This window comes from Eleutherodactylus coqui, chromosome 1 (assembly GCF_035609145.1).
Source record: "Eleutherodactylus coqui strain aEleCoq1 chromosome 1, aEleCoq1.hap1, whole genome shotgun sequence".
Lineage (NCBI taxonomy): Eukaryota > Metazoa > Chordata > Amphibia > Anura > Eleutherodactylidae > Eleutherodactylus > Eleutherodactylus coqui.
In genome coordinates, this window is record NC_089837.1 from 53,904,929 (window position 1) to 53,926,423 (window position 21,495).

At 48.1% G+C, this 21,495-nt stretch overlaps 1 protein-coding gene across 1 annotated transcript in view; it reads right to left on the minus strand.

Moving 5' to 3' along the window:
• Window positions 1–18,529: 18,529 nt before the first annotated feature.
• LOC136609541 (opsin-5-like) overlaps window positions 18,530–21,495 on the minus strand; it is a 33,792-nt gene continuing 30,826 nt past the window's right edge. Inside the window, exon 4 of the mRNA XM_066589159.1 lies at window positions 18,530–19,914. Within this exon, the coding sequence (XP_066445256.1) occupies window positions 19,555–19,914 (360 nt within the window). The 3' untranslated portion in view covers window positions 18,530–19,554. The remainder of the gene's footprint in view (window positions 19,915–21,495) is intronic.

Consider the following 21,495-nt stretch of genomic DNA (forward strand, 5'->3'; position numbering starts at 1 on the left):
CTAACACTCATCAAGATGAACAAAGCCTGGATTTCCCCAGACTTCTCTTCTCCACCAGCAGACAGCAGCGATACCTAAGCAATACGTAGGCTGCACCCGCGGATGGAAGCATCGTTCTCTATCACCATCCAAAACGGGGACCTGTTTGCTTCATCAATCTGTGTATAATATTCATCCTCCTCCTCCTGAAACCTGACGTAATCACGCCGAACGTGCAATTTTTCTTAGGCCCACAAGGCTCAGTCTTATAATTTTTCTAAACAATTTTTATACGTTTCAATGCTCATTAAAGCATTGAAACTTTCACCTGAACCAATTTTTATTTTAACTGGGCTGCCTCCAGGCCTAGTTACCAATTAAGCCACATTAACCAAAGCCATTAATGGGTTTCACCTGCCCTCTCGCTTGGGCATGGGCAATTTTTTTCAGGTACATTAGTACTGTTGGTACACCAATTTTTGTGGGCCCTAGCCTACAGTGTAATCCAATTAATTTTTTGCCCACCTGCATTACAGCTGACATAACATCAGCTGTGATGGGCAATGCAATGGGATATATTTATGTACCGCCGGTGGCTTCCTGGCACCCACCCATGCTGTGGGTCCACAGGGAGTTGTAACTGCATGTGTCCACTTCTAAAGAACCCCAGTCTGACTGGGGCATGCAGTGTGGGCCGAAGCCCACCTGCATTAAACATGACATTACTACTAAAGATGAGCGAACGTGCTCGGCCCCGCCCCTTTTTCGCCCGAGTACCGCGATTTTCGAGTACTTCCGTACTCGGGCGAAAAAATTCGGGGGGCACCGTGGCGGCGCGGGGGGTTGCGGCGGGGAGTGGGGGGGAGAGGGAGAGAGAGAGGGCTCCCCCCTGTTCCCCGCTGCTACCCCCCGCACCGCCGCACCTCTCCCCGCCCCCCGGCGCCCCCCGAATCTTTACGCGCGAGTACTGAAGTACTCGAAAATGGCGGTACTCGGGTGCGTAAGTACTCATTACGAGTACGTTCGCTCATCTCTAATTACTACCTCAGCTGTGATGGGCAATGCAATGGGATATATTTATGTACCGCCGGTGGGTTCCAGGGAGCCACCCATGCTGTGGGTCCACAGGGAGTTGTAAATGCATCTGTTTCCACTTCTAAAGAACCCCAGTCTGACTGGGGCATGCAGTGTGGGCCGAAGCCCACCTGCATTAAACATGACATTACTACCTCAGCTGTGATGGGCAATGCAATGGGATTTATTTATGTACAGCCGGTGGGTTCTAGGGAGCCACCCATGCTGTGGGTGCACAAGGAATTCCCATTGCGGAGTTGTACCTGCCTGTGACTATTTATAAAAAAACGCGGTCTGACTGGGGCATGCAGACACCTTGACAGAATGAATAGTGTGTGGCACATAGGTTCCCCATTGCTATGCCCACGTGTGCAGCTCCAGATGGAGGTGGCACAGGATTGGATTTCTCATTGCTTCTGTACAGCATTGTGGGCTATCGCCCCGCCCCTTTTAAAGAGGGTTGCTGCCTAGCCGTGCCAACCGTCTGCAGTGTGTGCCTGCTTTTCCTGTGGCAGACGCACTTATAAATAGACATGAGGGTGGCGTGGCATGAGGGCAGCTGAAGGCTGGGCAGGGACAGTTTGGTGTGCGCTGTGGACACTGGGTTGTGGGGGGGGGGATTTGGCAGCATGTAACCCAGGAGAAGTGGCAGCGGAGTGTCATGCAGGCAGTGATTGTGCTTTGTTGGAGGTAGTGTGGTGCTTAGCTAAGGTATGCATTGCTAATGAGGGCTTTTCAGATGTTAAAGTTGTTGGGGGGGGCACTCTTGCTGCTATTGTGGCTTAATAGTGGGACCTGGGAACTTGAGAAGCAGCCCAGCATGTAGCCCCTCGCCTGCCCTATCCGTTTCTGTGTCGTTCCCATCACTTTCTTGAATTGCCCCGATTTTCACAAATGAAAACCTTAGCGAGCATCGGCGATATACAAAAATGCTCGGGTCGCCCATTGACTTCAATGGGGTTCGTTACTCGAAACGAACCCTCGAGCATCGCGAAAAGTTCGTCTCGAGTAACGAGCACCTGAGCATTTTGGTGCTCGCTAGAGATGAGCGAGCACCAAAATGCTCGGGTGCTCGTTACCCCCCCCCCCCAAGACCCAGTGTCCACAGCGCACACCAAACTGTCCCTGCCCAGCCTTCAGCTGCCCTCATGCCACGCCACCCTCATGTCTATTTATAAGTGCGTCTGCCATGAAGAGGAACCGCAGGCACACACTGCAGAGGGTTGGCACGGCTAGGCAGCAACCCTCTTTAAAAGGGGCGGGGCGATAGCCCACAATGCTGTACAGAAGCAATGAGAAATCCAATCCTGTGCCACCTCCATCTGGAGCTGCACACGTGGGCATAGCAATGGGGAACCTATGTGCCACACACTATTCATTCTGTCAAGGTGTCTGCACGCCCCAGTCAGACCGCGGTTTTTTATAAATAGTCACAGGCAGGTACAACTCCGCAATGGGAATTCCGTGTGCACCCACAGCATGGGTGGCTCCCTGGAACCCTCCGGCGGTACATAAATATATCCCATTGCATTGCCCAACACAGCTGAGGTAGTAATGTCGTGCTTAATGCAGGTGGGCTTCGGCCCACACTGCATGCCCCAGTCAGACTGGGGTTCTTTAGAAGTGGACAGATGTAGGTTAAACTCCATGTGCACCTACAGCATGGGTGGGTGCCAGGAAGCCACCGGCGGAACATAAATATATCCCATTGCATTGCCCAACACAGCTGAGGTAGTAATGTCGTGCTTAATGCAGGTGGGCTTCGGCCCACACTGCATGCCCCAGTCAGACTGGGGTTCTTTAGAAGTGGACAGATGTAGGTTAAACTCCGTGTGCACCTACAGCATGGGTGGCTCCCTGGAACCCACCGGCGGTACATAAATATATCCCATTGCATTGCCCAACACAGCTGAGGTAGTAATGTCGTGCTTAATGCAGGTGGGCTTCGGCCCACACTGCATGCCCCAGTCAGACTGGGGTTCTTTAGAAGTGGACAGATGTAGGTTAAACTCTGTGTGCACCTACAGCATGGGTGGGTGCCAGGAAGCCACCGGCGGAACATAAATATATCCCATTGCATTGCCCAACACAGCTGAGGTAGTAATGTCGTGCTTAATGCAGGTGGGCTTCGGCCCACATTGCATGCCCCAGTCAGACTGGGGTTCTTTAGAAGTGGACAGATGTAGGTTAAACTCCGTGTGCACCTACAGCATGGGTGGCTCCCTGGAACCCACCGGCGGTACATAAATATATCCCATTGCATTGCCCAACACAGCTGAGGTAGTAATGTCGTGCTTAATGCAGGTGGGCTTCGGCCCACACTGCATGCCCCAGTCAGACTGGGGTTCTTTAGAAGTGGACAGATGTAGGTTAAACTCCGTGTGCACCTACAGCATGGGTGGGTGCCAGGAAGCCACCGGCGGTACATAAATATATCCCATTGCATTGCCCAACACAGCTGAGGTAGTAATGTCGTGCTTAATGCAGGTGGGCTTCGGCCCACACTGCATGCCCCAGTCAGACTGGGGTTCTTTAGAAGTGGACAGATGTAGGTTAAACTCCATGTGCACCTACAGCATGGGTGGGTGCCAGGAAGCCACCGGTGGTACATAAATATATCCCATTGCAGTGCCCTACTCAGCAGAGCTAACGTCAGATACAATACAGGTGGGCTTCGGCCCACACTGCATGCCCCAGTCAGACTGGTAATATGTACCTTAACAGTAACCTCGTTGGTGGTAATGTGGTGGTGACTGCGGACCTAGTAGCGCGGTTTAATGTAGTTGGTTTTCGGAATGTGGCCATGATTAAGTGGTCCTTGGCGGGGGGATGGTGGTGGTGCTCTCTTGTTGTGTCGTTAAAGGTGAAATTCTTGGACTGCCACCAGACGGACCAATGCAAAGGTATTTGCCAAGAATGTTTTCATTGTTGGAGGAGGAGCGGGATGTTTTGGAGGCACTATGTGTCCTCTCCACGTGTCCGTGGTTATATGCACCTTAACAGTAACAGCGTTGGTGGGAAATGGCCTCGCCGCCATCATGTCTTTGTGAAGCCTCTGTTTCCACACCCCAGTGACATACCATTAGCTGCGGTATAGGCAGAGCCCAGAATTATTAACATTTCAGCAGTAGCATTAGGACAGGCCCCACTAACATATCACTAGCAGCAGTATAGGGGGAGCGCAGTCTTAGTTCCATTTCAGTAATAGTAGCACTCAAGACAGGCCCCAGTAACAATTCCGAAGCAGCAATATAGGAGGAGCGCAGTCTTAGTTCCATTTCAGTAATAGTAGCACTCAAGACAAGCCCCAGTAACAATTCCCATTGCAGCAGTTTAGGGAGATAACAGTCTCTTTCACATTTCAGTAGCTGCAGTATAGACAAGGCCCCAGTTACATTTATGTAGCAAAAGTGTAGGCCAACCCCACACACCTTTCTGTACCATGAGTGCAGGCGAAGAACATAGAAATTACAATGATTACACTGTAGGCGAGGGCCCAAAAAAATTGGTGTAGCAACAGTACTAATGTACCTCAGAAAAAATTGGCCATGCCCAACCAAGATGGCAGGTGAAACCCATTAATCGCTTTGGTTAATGTGGCTTAAGTGGTAACTAGGCCTGGAGGCAGCCCAGTTTAACGAAAAATTGGTTCAAGTTAAAGTTTCATCGCTTGTAAGAGCATTGAAACGTATAAAAATTGTTTGGAAAAATTATATGAGTGAGCCTTGTGGCCCAAAGAAAAATTGCCCGTTCGGCGTGATTACGTGAGGTTTCAGGAGGAGGAGCAGGAGGAGGAGGAGGAATATTATACACAGATTGATGAAGCAGAAATGTCACCGTTTTGGATGGTGATACAGAACGATGCTTCCATCCGCGGGTGCAGCCTACGTATTGCTTAGGTATCGCTGCTGTCCGCTGGTGGAGAAGAGAAGTCTGGGGAAATCCAGGCTTTGTTCATCTTGATGAGTGTAAGCCTGTCGGCACTGTCGGTTGATAGGCGTGTACGCTTATCTGTGATGATTCCCCCAGCCGCACTAAACACCCTCTCTGACAAGACGCTAGCCGCAGGACAAGCAAGCACCTCCAGGGCATATAGCGCAAGTTCAGGCCACGTGTCCAGCTTCGACACCCAGTAGTTGTAGGTGGCAGAGGCGTCACGGAGGACGGTCGTGCGATCGGCTACGTACTCCCTCACCATCCTTTTACAGTGCTCCCGCCGACTCAGCCTTGACTGGGGAGCGGTGACACAGTCTTGGTGGGGAGCCATAAAGCTGTCCAGGGCCTTAAAGAGTGTTGCACTGCCTGTGCTGAACATGCTGCTGGATCTCCGCACCTCCCCTGCTACCTGGCCCTCGGAACTGCGCCTTCTGCCACTAGCGCTGTCGGATGGGAATTTTACCATCAGCTTGTCCGCCAGGGTCCTGTGGTATAGCAACACTCTCGAACCCCTTTCCTCTTCGGGAATGAGAGTGGAAAGGTTCTCCTTATACCGTGGCTCGAGCAGTGTGTACACCCAGTAATCCGTAGTGGCCAGAATGCGTGCAACGCGAGGGTCACGAGAAAGGCATCCTAACATGAAGTCAGCCATGTGTGCCAGGGTACCTGTATGCAACACATGGCTGTCTTCACTAGGAAGATCACTTTCAGGATCCTCCTCCTCCTCCTCCGCCTCCTCCTCCTCAGGCCATACACGCTGAAAGGATGACAGGCAAGCAGCATGGGTACCGTCAGCAGTGGGCCAAGCTGTCTCTTCCCCCTCCTCCTCATCCTCCTCATGCTCCTCCTCCTCCTCCTCCTCAACGCGCTGAGATATAGACAGGAGGGTGCTCTGACTATCCAGCGACATACTGTCTTCCCCCGCCTCCGTTTCCGAGCGCAAAGCATTTGCCTTTATGCTTTGCAAGGAACTTCTCAAGAGGCATAGCAGACGAATGGTGACGCTAATGATTGCAGCATCGCCGCTCACCACCTGGGTAGACTCCTCAAACTTTCCAAGGACCTGGCAGATGTCTGCCAACCAGGCCCACTCTTCTGAAAAGAATTGAGGAGGCTGACTCCCACTGCGCCGCCCATGTTCGAGTTAGTATTCCACTAGAGCTCTACGCTGCTCATAGAGCCTGGCCAACATGTGGAGCATAGAGTTCCACCGTGTGGGCACGTCGCACAGCAGTCGGTGCACTGGCAGATTAAACCGATGTTGCAGGGTGCGCAGGGTGGCAGCGTCCGTGTGGGACTTGCGGAAATGTGCGCAGAGCCAGCGCACCTTTACGAGCAGGTCTGACAAGCGTGGGTAGCTTTTCAGAAAGCGCTGAACCACAAATTAAAGACGTGGGCCAGGCATGGCACGTGCGTGAGGCTGCCGAGCTGCAGAGCCGCCACCAGGTTACGGCCGTTGTCACACACGACCATGCCCGGTTGGAGGCTCAGCGGCGCAAGCCAACGGTCGGTCTGCTCTGTTAGACCCCGCAGCAGTTCGTGGGCCATGTGCCTCTTATCTCCTAAGCTGAGTAGTTTCAGCACGGCCTGCTGCCGCTTGCCCACCGCTGTGCTGCCATGCCGCGCGACACCGACTGCTGGCGACGTCCTGCTGCTGCTGACACATCTAGATTGCGAGGCAGATGTTGAGGAGGAGGAGGAGGAGGGTGCTTTAGTGGACGAAGCATACACCGCCGAACATACCACCACCGAGCTGGGGCCCGCAATTCTGGGGGTGGGTAGGACGTGAGCGGTCCCAGGCTCTGACTCTGTCCCAGCCCCCACTAAATTCACCCAATGTGCCGTCAGGGAGATGTAGTGGCCCTGCCCGCCTGTGCTTGTCCACGTGTCCGTTGTTAAGTGGACCTTGGCACTAACCGCATTGGTGAGGGCGCGTACAATGTTGCGGGAGACGTGGTCGTGCAGGGCTGGGACGGCACATCGGGAAAAGTAGTGGCGACTGGGAACTGAGTAGCGCGGGGCCGCCGCCGCCATCATACTTTTGAAGGACTCCGTTTCCACAACCCTATACGGCAGCATCTCAAGGCTGATAAATTTGGCTATGTGGACGGTTAACGCTTGAGCGTGCGGGTGCGTGGCGGCGTACTTGCGCTTGCGCTCAAACACTTGCGCTAGCGACGGCTGGACGATGCGGTGCGAGACATTGGTGGATGGGGCCGACGACAGCGGAGGTGAGGGTGTGGGTGCAGGCCAGGAGACGGTAGTGCCTGTGTCCTGAGAGGCGGGTTGGATCTCAGTGGCAGGTTGGGGCACAGGGGGAGAGGCAGCGGTGCAAACCGGAGGCGGTGAACGGCCTTCGTCCCACCTTGTGGGGTGCTTGGCCATCATATGTCTGCGCATGCTGGTGGTGGTGAGGCTGTTGGTGGTGGCTCCCCGGCTGATCTTGGCGCGACAAAGGTTGCACACCACTGTTCGTCGGTCGTCAGGCGTCTCTGTGAAAAACTGCCAGACCTTAGAGCACCTCGGCCTCTGCAGGGTGGCATGGCGCGAGGGTGCGCTTTGGGAAACAGTTGGTGGATTATTCGGTCTGGCCCTGCCTCTACCCCTGGACACCGCACTGCCTCTTGCAACCTGCCCTGCTGCTGCCCTTGCCTCCCCCTCTGAAGACCTGTCCTGAGTAGGCATTGCACACCAGGTGGGGTCAGTCACCTCATCATCCTGCTGCTCTTCCTCCGAATCCTCTGTGCGCTCCTCCCTCGCACTTACTGCCCTTACTACTACCTCACTGCAAGACAACTGTGTCTCATCGTCATCGTCCTCCTCACCCACTGAAAGGTCTTGAGACAGTTGCCGGAAGTCCCCAGCCTCATCCCCTGGACCCCGGGAACTTTCCAATGGTTGGGCATCAGTGACGATAAACTCCTCTGGTGGGAGAGGAACCACTGCTGCCCAATCTGAGCAGGGGCCCGAGAACAGTTCCTGGGAGTCTTCCCGCTCCTGAGCATGTGTCATTGTAGTGGAGTGAGGAGGCTGGGAGGAAGGAGGAGCAGCAGCCAGAGGATTCGGATTTGCAGCACTGGACGGCGCCGAACTGTGGGTGGATGATAGCTTGCTCGAAGCACTTTCTGCCATCCACGACAGGACCTGCTCACACTGCTCATTTTCTAATAAAGGTCTCCCGCGTGGACCCATTAATTGGGCGATGAATGTGGGGACGCCAGAAACGTGCCTCTCTCCTAATCGCGCAGCAGTCGGCTGCGATACACCTTGATCAGGAGCTCGGCCTGTGCCCACACCCTCACTTGGGCCTACGCGTCCTCGGCCACGTCCACGTCCTCTAGGCCTACCCCTACCCCTCAGCATGCTGTATTACCAGTGATTTCCCAGCCAGGAAATAAATTGGCGCAAGCCTGCAGGCCAAATAGAATTTTTCCCTTTTTTTTTTTAAAGGGAAGGCCCACTGACTATATTCAATCAGATAACAAATGTGTTCTGTGGCCCTGCTGTGTGTCACAGAACTGCAGTGTTATATGAACTGCAGCAGAGCGGTGATTTCCCAGCCAGGAAATAAATTGGCGCAAGCCTGCTGTTAAACGTAGCTGGCTGCATATGATTTTTTTACGTTCTCCACCCACCACACACATACCCAGAACGCTGAGGACTGTCAGAGAGGCAGGCCAAATAGAATTTTTCCCTTTTTTTTTTAAAGAAAAGGCCCACTGACTATATTCAATCAATAATATATGTCTTCTGGCCCTGCCTACACAATTCTGTCCCTGTAGTATTACTGCAAAATGGTTAAATGTGGCCCTAAGAAGGACCGTTGGGGTTCTTGAATCCTACACTCACTCCTAACACTCTCCCTGCCTAACCTCCACTTCTGTCCCTGTAGTATTACTGCAGGGCGCAATGCTCTGCACAGCCGATTTTGAAAAAAAAAAAATGTGCAACACTGCTAACAGCAGCCTCCACAGTACTGCACACGGATAGATGTGGCCCTAAGAAGGACCGTTGGGGTTCTTGAAGCCTACACTCACTCCTAACACTCTCCCTACAGCAGCTCCAACACAACAGCACTTTCCCTCAGCTAACTCACAACGCATCTGAGGCGAGCCGCGGGAGGGGCCGATTTTTATACTCGGGTGACATCTGATCTCGCCAGCCACTCACAGCAGGGGGGGTGGTATAGGGCTTGAACGTCACAGGGGGAAGTTGTAATGCCTTCCCTGTCTTTCAATTGGCCAGAAAAGCGCGCTAACGTCTCAGAGATGAAAGTGAAAGTAACCCGAACACCGCGTGGTGCTCGTTAAGAGTAACGAGCATCCCGAACACCCTAATATTCGCCCGAGCATCAAGCTCGGACGAGTACGTTCGCTCATCTCTAGTGCTCGCTCATCTCTAGTGAAAACTGATAGATCAGCGGCAGTTCAAGCACTGGGACCCTTCATACATCCTGAGAGTGGGGGATCCATACTCTTCCTATTTGGTTCAAGTTATAGTCTCCCATTTCTGTAGTGGAGTGGGGAAGTCAGGTAGAAAATTTTCTAATGTTGATCCAGGGATTATTCTGACTGCCATTATGGACTCAGGAAGGATTTTTTTCCCCCCAAAATAGGGGAAAATTGGATTCTGCTTTATTGTGTTTTTTTTTTCTTTTTTTTTCTTTCCTCTAGATCAATAAGGGGCGGTTGAAGCAGTCTGAAGTGCGTCCTTTTTCAGCCTAGCATTCCTATGAATGGAGCTGCTGGTTCCTTTGCTGCAATACCCCTTTAAATTTAAGGTTTAAAAGACATACACTTTACCTTCTTGTGTTATAGACCAATGTGACAGCAGAGCGGGAAAGACCGCACTTTCACAAGCCCATTATCACAATAATAATGTCGATACTTAGGAGAATAATAGAAAATGGGTTTATTTTTACTGTCACTTGGTGTGAATCCACTTACCGCCTGCTCCTAACTCGTCCTTGAGTGAATGTGTTAATTTTATTGTTCTGTTACTATTTATGTCTCTTCTGTTCCCATTGTGTACTGTATGTAATAACTCCTGGGAAGCGGGGAGCCGCTGTGGCAGTCCATAATAGCAGTTCCAACACTCTTTCAATACTCGGCACTTAAATACTGAAACCACCATGTACGCTGATTAAGTTATTTTATCCATAAATGCAGTTATTAGGAGTAGTTTTATAAAATGAGGCAAATCGTGCAGAATAAACCCCTTAAAGTGGCGTTCCAGGGTAGACAATCCTTTAAGTACAGTACTGTGCAACAGAGTTAGGCGGGTATGAAAAAAATGCTTTCAAAAATAGAAGTGTTAATAGTTTTTGTCAATGAACAAAATGCAAAGTGAATGAACAGAAGAGAAATGTAAATCGCAGCACTATTTGGTGTGACCGGCCTTTGCCTTCAAAGCATCATCAATTCTTCTAGGTACAAGAAAAAACTGCATTCAACAACATTAATAAAAAATCCCAGTAAAATGCCAGAATTTTCTGACAGTTAGTGAGAGTGTCCTTCCACTCCTGAAAGTACTCTTACTTTTTTTCCACACCTGCCTAAGACTTTTGCACAGTCTTGTATATTTATGATGCTTGGAGCTCTGGCTTTAAACAAAGAGCTCCTCATTTAAACAAAGAGCACGCTCAGATAAGCCAGTTACTCGAGCGAAAACCGCTCTTCTCGAGTAACTGCATTCTTGTCCGAGCGTGCTCAGGGGGGTGAGCAGTGGGGCGGCGGGTGGTAGCAAGGAGGGGGGGGGAGAGAGAGAGAACTCTCTCATTCTCTCTAACGCTATCCCCCGCCGCCCCCCCCCCCCCTCCCGAGCACACTCGGACAAGAATGCAGTTACTTGAGAAGAGCGAGGCTCGCTCGAGTAACTGGCTTATCCGATCATGCTCGCTCATCTCTATTCAACTATAATATTTACAAAGCATCATCTTGAATATGGGTTGGAATTAAAGGCTGCAATGGAATTTTCTCTTTTATGCTACAGTGGATGTAACAAGTCTACGCACCCCTGTTAAAATGCCATGTTTTTGACGCAAAAATCTGACAAACCTTTATTTCCACCTTCAATGTGGCCCGTTGTCTGTACAGTTCCATTGGAAAACTGAAATCTTTGAGGGTGAAAAAATAAAATGAGATAATCTAGTTGCATAAAAGATGGACCAATCACATAAATGATCTCATGATTCTGATCGACCTGGTGCATCCATGTAGTATATGCTAAGGAAGCCCACATTTCCCCTGGTGCAGACGTCTTTGTATGGCCAGCCCACCAGAGCTTCCCTCTGTGATAAATGTTCATTGGATTGGTTCCAATAACTGCCCAATCACTGTGTGGCTTCAATTTTAAAAGACATTGCCATGATCAGTTTACTGGAGGCATCTTACGTTCTGTGGGGCACTCTTATGGGGGTGTCGTTAGGGCAGGGCTACATAACCAGCTTATACAGGGTTCCTGGAATGTTCCTTAAAACACGTCAACTGTTCTGCAAGGTGTAGACAATGTACGAATCTCAAATACCTTCAATCCTAAAATTTCTGTAAATGCCAACATGCTTCATACAGTTGTGTGGTATAGCTTTTATATGTAATAGCAGGTATGGGGCTATTGGGACCCCTACCCTCTCTGGGACTAAGCCACTGGTGTTCCTCAGGCTCAGGACTTACCTGGGTAGCAGAGATGGCAAGGAGGGGTTGCTGCTCCGCTACTAGGTATGCAGGTGGCGGACATACATAGTACCTCCCAATAGCCTGGCCTGTCTGCTCTCAGCTCTGTTCTTATTTGTCTACCTAATATGCTCTTATTACATTACTGCGGGTCACTTGACTGATAGATTTTAAGTAGTCACCACCATAATGTTGTCTAGGAAGCTGCTTTGGTTGTCAATGGAAGAGAAAAACAGGTATGTGAAAATCAATATTGTTAAGTAAGGTAAAGTATTTGCAGTCACACTCCGCATTAAAGGGGTTATCTAGGGAGACGAAATCCTTACCTGAACCTGTGATGTCAGAACCTCCACTTCCAGCACGCTTCTGACACTGGAGCGCATGATATGGCCCCTCTCTGTGCCCGTCATGTTATCACAGGGACGGGCTACTCAGCTCGGCTTAATAACTATGCCCTACCCCTTCTCTTTCACAGCCGATGTAGACAGAGGAAAGAGCTGGCTTAGCTATTAACCCCTTAAGGACAAGGCCATTTTTTTTTTTCATTTTTGGTTTCTCATCAATTAAAAAAAAAATCGTAACTCCTATTTTTTCATCAACGTACTGTCTGCAACTTTTTTGCGCGACGAGTTATATTCTTCAATGATATTTAATGTATCGTATAATGTACTGAAGGTATTACAAACTCCTAAGTGGGGTTTAATGGAAAAAAATTGACCTGTGGAAATACATCTTCAAACTCTAGAAAATTGATTTTCTTCTTCGCCACGAAACAAACTATTACTTATTCCTGGCGGAAAACCTCCTTTTCTGAGCTTAAATGCCGACTGTACTGATCAATTAAAAATTGACAACTATACTAGAGGACAAGTATGGCAGATTTTTGAGTATCTAGACCCCGTGGATGGACTACGCCTTCCCTGTATTGGAAGTTGGCACTTCAACAACTTCTTTATAAAAAAAATATTGCCGGAGGAATATCCTACTTTAGTATTGCAGTATATAGTATTTCTGAAGGCAAACTACTCAGATGTGCTGCAGGTAAGTCTCAATAGGCAAAAATGCATAGCAGTCCTGGATGCCTTAACGTTCGGATGACAGCCCACAATTTCATCGTAGGGTGTTCCTTCGGGACCTCCGATTACCGATCAGGCCATTTAAAAGGTTTAGCAGCCGCAATTGGTGTGAACTCCAATCACATCTGTTGTGGCTGGGTTAAGGACCGTTGACACCAGCCATTTATGGAGCGGGATTGGCTTCAGAGTCTGTGTCATATTTACCTTGTGCACATAGGACATACATGTACATCCTCTAGTGCAACGGGGTTAAAATGAGCCGAACAGTCAGCCCGCTGTGATGGCGCGATGCACTCTACCATAGAACTACCCTTATAGGTAGCAAGGGGGCTCCTTGGACATCCTCAGGTATCATCACCCACGTGTGCCTCCAACCTACATATCACTGTTATAGCCGTGTTCTCCAGCCTGTAGAGTCCCAGCTGTTACAAGACTTCTCCTAGCGTGCCCTAACAGACACATCTTTCCCATAATCCTGAGAGGTAAATCTGCCATTCCCCTTTATAAGTAAGCGTATTTTCTATTTTGTAATCTAGGGAATGGGAAATGGTCTTTGAATTGGTACATTTTCAAGCAGGAAAGATGAAATCACGTGTTTTACTGGTTCCCACGTGTTTTTAATTCCCACATTTAGATCCATGTTAGGCAGCACTAGGTGTTAGCAGCAGACTGGAGGACGCTTACTATGTGTAGACATCTGGCCTGCAATAACATGACAATAGCACATAACGTAAGACAAATATCTGCCCTCTCATCACAGGGTTATTCATGTGTAATAAGAAGACCATATATGGGGAAAACATGAAATTTACACAATCGCACATAAAAGGAAACGCTACTAAAAACCCAAGTGCATTGAATATTGCTGCGTACAAGTGGATATTATTGCTTGTGAAGTTTCAATTCAAAAAGTATGGAAAAATGTACAGTATCTGGAAATACTCTAGATACTGTCTTTCAGCTGTATATGTTAAACCCTTTGGAATGGCTTGGTGTCACATTGTGCTCCTGGGACCTGTAGTTCTATGGGTTTCCAGATGATGTGGAGTTCTCCAGCCAGCTAATCGCAACCAATCTGCTGCATATAAATATCAGCCCCTTTTACTAGAGAGTGCTAGTCATTTATTCACCTTTTATCTTTTATATCATTTCCACTCAGTCTTATGCATGTTTAGTCTGAAGTGTTTCTCTCACCTTCCCTGAGGACAGTCTGGACACCTATATTTCCCGTCTGCATGTTACCGTGTTTCGCCGACATTGAATGGCTGCGATTGGCTCATCGAGCACTGGCTGTGATTGGCTGAGCCATGGCGCTCGTGATCCAATCACAACAATCTCTTGCTGGAGGTAGGGTATCCAAGTCCCGTTACCAGGAAGAGATTGCTTTCTCAGTGCTGAGGATTACTCGGAAAACTGCCGGAGCGCTGCAGCCCAGTGTGAGGGACCCAGACACCGCCTACTAGGAGTATGACAACCCCCGAAAATAAGACACCGTGCCTCTTTTGGGGCAAAAAAATAATATAAGACGGTGTCTTATTTTGGGGGAAACACAGTAAGCAAGGCCCTTCCCCTTTTGAGAGGTGTGGCCTCCAGACGTCTGATGTCATGTCATGTTATGTGTGTTGTCAGGTGGGTGATGCCTGACACAGTTCCCTTAAAGTCCGTTCTGTGTCTGATTCTACGGTGTTTCCTCGAAAAGAAGCCCTACCCTGATTTTCAGGGGGAGAGGGAGGTGCTTGACATATAAGCCCTCCCCTAGAAGTAAGCCCTAGCACTACATGAAAAAATAAAAGCAATACTCACCTAGCGGGCACCGTCCGTGTCCCTCCCGCTGCTCTCCGGTGCTCCTGCAGGCTTCCATGCAGTCCTCAATGCCAATGGAACATCTCTTGCTGGTGACGGGGCTTAAATACTCTGCCTCCAGCAAGCGATTGGTCTGATTGGCTCACGAACACTGCCTCGGCCAATCAAAGCTGGCACTCAATGAACCAATCAAAGACATTCATTTAATGACATCATTGAATGGCTGTGATTGATTCATTAAGCGCCAGCTTTGATTGGTTCATGAGTACCGCCTCAGCCAATCAGAGCAATCGTTTGCTGGAGGCAAGGTATTCAAGCCCCGTCACCAGCAAGAGATGCTCCGTCGCCATTGAGGACTGCAAGGAAGCCTGCAGGAGCACCAGAGGCCAGGAAGAAGGACTGGACAGCGACTGTTAGGGGAGCATAAGACACCCCCCGGAAAATAAGACCCTGTGCCTCCTTTGGCGCAAAAATGTATATAGCACAGTATTTCCCCTTGGTGTGAGGACTCTTGCTCTAGCTTCTATTTAATATCTGTATGTATGAAGCTTCTGTTTGTTGGTGTGAACAGTGTTTGTGTAGCTGACCAGACATGAAGTGCGAACAGTCCTGTTCAGGGTGGATGTCTCTTGTCTGTTGGTGTGTATGAATGGTGTCCTGTGTCTTATCATTTAGGGCTAGCCAGGCTCCTAGGTTCCATCGTGAGGCTGTGCGCATTGGGACGATTGCCCTGCTTGTAGGCAGTACTCCTGGGGTTAAGCTGTCTTGTTAGAGTAGGGATTCGGCATACAAAGACCCTTTTTCTGTGCTTATGAGTTCAAATATATTGGCCACAATACAAACCAATACCCCGTATTTATTAGATGTACTCACCTATGAGTCAGAGGGTCTGGTATTTATGTGCGAAACCAGTGCTGATTGGCTTTTTTTGAACACTTTATTGAGCTTTATTGATTTACAATATAAAGAGACCTCCTATTGTAATGAGTTCTCAAAGGTGGCAAAAAGTGGTTCAGTTAAAATGATGAGATTAGAAGTGCACATTTCACAGTTGCTTTTCCCATTAAATAAAGGCACGCAATGCCTGGTTACTGGTAAATCTGTTCTGCAGAAAGACTGCTTATTGTGAACCATGCCTCAATGCGAACAACTTTCAGAAGCTGTCTTACAAAGAAATATGTAGCTGGAAAAGGCTACAAAAGCTAAAGGGTGTACCTTGACGTACCATGGTCAGACAAACAACCAAATGATGGAGAAAATTCGGGACTGATGCTATTCTCCCTAGGTGGGGCTTCCTGATAAGATCAGCCCAAGAAGAGCAACGGGAAATCCTGAAAGAGGTGAACCGCAAAAGACCTACAGAAAACGACAAACTTCAGAAACCTCTGTTCATGTGTCACTATTAGAAAAACACTAAACAAGAATGGTGCTCATAGAAGGACACCATGAAGATAGCTGCTGCTGCTGTCTAAAATAAACGTTGTTGCCCATCTCCAGTTTGGAACTTGGATGTTCCATAAGTCCTTTGGCAAAATATTCTATGGACAGATAAGACAAAAGTTGGACTTTTAACATAAATGTACAGTGCCATGTTTGGAGGAAGAATAATCTTGTACACCAACAACAGAACCTCATACGGCTGTGAAGAATGTTGGAGAGAACCACATAGTTTGGGGCTGCTTTGCTACTTCAGGACCTAGATGCCTTGTGATCATTGAGGGAATAAATTCTAAGCTGAATAAGAACATTTACAGGAGAAAATAAGGGCAGCTGTTGATGACCTCATGCTGAAGAGACAGTGGGTGATGCCACAAGACAATGATCAAAAGCATAAACGTAAATCAATTGAAGAATGATGAAAAAGATTTGTGTTTTGAAAGGGCCAAGTCACAGTCCCCTGAACCTTATTTGCTGCACAGGTTGTTCAGCGCCAGGTCCTGGCAGGCCACTAATGAAGTTTTCGAAAGTTATACTAGGGGCGGCCTGCTGACACGCAACCCCTCCCGGCTGAACACCTCCCCTCGATGTTAGTGTAACGTAACAGCTGACAGCAGGGAGGCAACAGCTCCAGGGGCAGAGAGAGTGTGACAGCCGGCAGCCGCAGAGTGCAGGGGCACAGGACGGATCCCAGTGCAGCGCGGGACACTCCCCTATGTTGGCGCTGGAGCAGAGCACTGAGAAAGACACATGGAGCTAGCCTCTCTCAAGGCAACAGCGGCGGGGGACTGTTTAACTGAGGTGGGTAACAGGGCTGCAGCACAGTGGCTGGAAACAGAGAGGGGGCACGGCTGACTGACATGGTACTCCGCTTCTGCCCCTCATCCACTGAAGGAGCTTCTAGGATCTTTAGGTATTCCACCAATCGGGAGCTAGAGGTGTGACGGTGTTCCTCCTGTCAGACCCCTAGCTTCCGGTGGCGTCAAGGTACAAGAATACCACAGTCCTGACCTGTGCCTTATGGGGATGCTGTGGCATGATCTGAAGAGGGCTGTGCACACAAGGCATCCCAGAAATATTGATGAACTGAAACACATTTGCAAGGAGGAATGGTCCAAAATTCCTCAACATTGTGCAAATTTTTGCACTGATCAGGGGGTTGGACCTAATGACCCTGGAGGTCCCTTCCAACTATACCATTCTATGATTCTATGTTTAGTGGAATTGATTGCTGCTAAAGGAGTACTTACAAGTTGTTAAGTTCAAGGGTTCACAGCACTGGGGATAATTGCTAAATGTGCGCAATAAAAAAACATGAACAGTACCACAACAGTAGCTTGTGTTTGTCCATAATTCTGACTTGAACCACATTTTATTACTAATCAATGCAGAAGTCCAGGTTACTCCGAAGGGTTCACTTAGTTTTTCTTGCAACTGTTTTTTTAATAGACATTGTTCATAGTTAGGGCTCAGTCACACGGGCGTTTATTGCCGCGATTTGCGCATGCGCATGCGTCCGGTGATTTTTTAAAACCATTGCTTTGCAATGGTATCGGACACATGAGCGCTTTTTATGCGCTCGTCCGATAAATTAGAGAACAGAAATCGCAGATCGCACCTATCTGCGATCTGCGATTCCTGTTCTCTTCTCTATATGCGCTCAATGGGGCCGGCGGAAGCAGCGCCGACCCCAATGAGAACATATAGAAGACAAATCATTCTTCTCTGCCACAGCTGGAACAGCTGTGGCAGAGAAGAACGATGTTTGCCCATTGAATTCAATGGAGCGGCAATACAGCCGCTCCATTGAAAGCAATGGGCTGCCGGCGTGCGCGGGGTTAATTGTCGGGAAGGGGTTAAATATATAACCCCTTTCCTGCAATGCATCCTGAAAAGTGAAAAAATAAAAAAAAAGGATGTACTCACCTGCTCCCGGCAGCCTGAGATCCCCGCGGCCGTCCTGCAGTGGGTGTGAAGGGGGTGTGACTCAGGCTTGCCCCTGATTGGCTCAGCCTGAGCCAATCAGAGGCTGATCTCAGTCACACCCATTCATGAATTCATGAATGGGTGTGACTGAGACTTGCTTCTGATTGGCTCAGCGCTGAGCCAATCAGGGGCAAGCCTGAGTCACACCCCCTTCACACCCACTGCAGGCCGGCCGCCGGGATCTCCAGCTGCCGGGAGCAGGTAAGTACATACATTTTTTTTATTTTTTCACTTTTCAGGATGCATTGCTGGGAAGGGGGTTATATATTTAACCCCTTCCCGACAATTCATCCCACACTCGCCCGCAGCGCTTGCATTCAATGGAGCCGCTGTATTGCCGTCTCCATTGAATGCAATGCGCTGGACAGCTCCGGCCCGTTTCTAATGAAACGCGGCTAGGAGCAGATTTTCGGGCGATTTTTGGGCCGATTTTTGGGCGCCGGTCACGCGATTTGCGCATGCGCATCCGTCATGCGATGCGCAAATCGCGTGAAAAAACGCCCGTGTGACTAAGGCCTTAGCCAGGAGATTACAGCAACCATGATTACACAGAATAGGTTGGTATTGTCATAGGTTTAACATGTCTCATGAGCTCATACTATCAAATATACGAGTGGGGATGTTTTACGCTCTCTCTTTATGGCAGTAAAAAGAATGTTCCAAAAATTTGAGCCCAAATTGTGATTTTTTTTATTATTATCCCTAGCAATCTCTGAAACAAGTGAATCCAGGAAAACATTTTACAAATTGTACAACATCATTCGCGACAGGGCTGAAGTTTCTTTACTATTCTAATAATGTTTTTATTTGGTGGAAATCTTAAAACTTCATATAGAAATGGTCTTCCTTGTCATCAACAAAGAAATAAAAATGAGGGAAAAAACTAAAGCAAATACCAAAAAAGGGGAAAAAAATAATTAAAAAAACAACAAAGGAGCAAAACCTATACCAGCAGAGATACTGTACAAAGTCATATAGGGTACCATATTTCATGTTCATGGGCATACAGTATGTCACTCCGAAAGAATCCTCAAACACAGGGCATCTATTAATTGTCCTCTGTGACCTATTGCATCCAATCAGAAGGTGTTTGAGATTTCATGTGGTTCATCCTTAACTCATTTGAAACAATTTTTGCTTCAAGCATGTCTATAGGTTGCCTGGGTGCATATTTATTCTTCTGTTTGTCCAAGAGCCTTGAGATGAGGAGTTTTGCTGTAGGAGTGCTTTAGCTTTTGGCGTGATCCCTAGCACTTTGGGTATCATTTCACAGTTGAAGTTACTTCCACTATGTACTCTCTCTAAGGAGATCTTATTGGTGTGCCAAGACAAAGATTCTATTGTGACAAGTGCCCTTTAAATTTTCTCATTTACCCAACATAACATGAAGGCAACCATTTATGGGCAGATCTTTTTACTTATTGCAGTCTATCAATTGTTCGTTAGATACTTTTACATCAACAGGAACCAACAGATGTCCATGAGGTACAAGTACCATGGTGGCCCCACCATTGTATACCATTGTATTTCTGCAGTTTGCAAAATAGCTGCCACCAATCAGTGAAAATGACCAGATCAGTTTTATAGTTCCTTTATTGGGTAATCGTTGAGCTTGTTTGCCCTTTATTGAACTTAAGAACTGAAGAGAGTTGTATGTTCTCTCTGCCGGACCAGATGACGGACACAGCTGGATTTTCTCCTGAGTTGTCCTGTTGTAAGAAATGGATTCTCCAGCCGCAGCAACACTTAAGCTGCTTTACTTTTTGCCGGAATATTCTGCTGAACATATAATAAATGATGGGGTTGAAGGCCGTGGATGACTTCGCAAAGAGGCAGGGGAGTAAAGAGACAATCGGAGGAATGCTTGCACTTGAGTGGAATATAGACCAGAAGCTGACAATTGCATAGGGCGTCCAAGACACCAGAAATCCCAAACTCACCAGTACCGCCATCTAGACAAGAGAAAAATACCACAGTTTACTCACATGATGAAATTTGCATGAAATTCTGAACTAAAAATAGTTGTCCGCTTTATGCTAGTTTTGTTCGAAAGATCACTCTATAATAAAGGAATCACTAGAGAGTCCCCCTACTGGGACACCCAGTGATCAGATGTAATTGGTGGGAAAACCCAGCAGCAAATGTTCAGTTTGCTTACAGCCTTACCACAAGTGAGATCAAGTATTACACAGTTCAGTGGCATGTTTATGCAATGTATTAGATAGAGATAAATAGTTCTCTTCAGAGAGTAGAGAAAAAAATGGTCATTGACTAGAAGCCACCAATAAGGTGATGTGTTACAAATAGAAGAAATGCTTCTGCTATGCAACTGTCTCACAGCTGATCCATAAGAGTGGGGCTGCTGACCACACTGCTACAGGTCAGTCTCATTTGAAGTGATGCTCCTGATTGGTTAGCTTCTCTTTATATATTCCTGCCTTCTGTTGTGTGTTGCTGGTTATAGGGCAAACTGTATGTATTTTAATCCCAAATTCCTTCAATGCTTCTAAGATCTTATTTTTCATCCAGCTTATTTCTTGTTAGTGTAGTCTTCTTCCTGTGGCTATATCTAGTCCAGTCCTTGCTTCCTAGTCATCTTGTTGTTGTTTGTGTTTTACCTGTTTGTATCTGTTCTTGTCTTCTTAATACAGGTGTGCTCAGTTTGGTTTCCTTGTCTCTGGGTCATAGTGCCATCTCATGATTTGTCAGGGTCAGTGTTTCAGATAGGATATCCATTAGAGATGTCTTTAAGGAGACTCAGGGACAGTGTTTGCTGGTGTTAGGGTGAGCATCCGGTACTGATTAAGGGAAGACTTGGGGAAAGTTAGAATTAGGATCAGGTATTGTTACGTTTGCTATTATCTGTTCACTATCACCCATTGGCTCCATTATCTGACTATCATCATCCATTTGTGTCATCACCTGATTACCATCACCATTCTGTTCATGTCATCTAAGAGTGATGTTATGGATTAATGAAAATGTGGATTCACTGATCCAACCCACTAAGGCTGAGGGCAGTCCTGGAGTGGTTGAAGGCTGACTCCTCAGATAGATGGACATTCAGAACAAACTCAGATACAGGAATACAGGCAGAACTGGAAAGGCATAGATAGAACTCAGGAAAATGGAGACTGACCCTTGGCTGCAGGGAAAATCGCCGACCCCTACCTATAAGCAAAGCGATCGCCCCGATAAGGGCGGGCCTGTGCTGGAACCTCGGGTCTGTCTATCCCTGAAGGGGAAATACACAGAACAAGGCGGAACTGGCAGCAGACATATGCAGGACAGAGCAAAGACAAAATGACAAAAAAAACATAAGGACAGATGCAGCTATGCGAGATGCCTCAGACAGATTAGAAGGTCAGTAAACAGACCCAAGACAGAGAGGAAGACAGAACCCAGAGAGCAGGCAGAACTGACAGAACAGAATGACCAATGAAGGCTGATTGTCATGAACTAACAAACACCAATTCAAAGGCAACCAGGAAGTGCATCAGCTCACCTTAAATAGGGGAGTGATGCCTAATTAA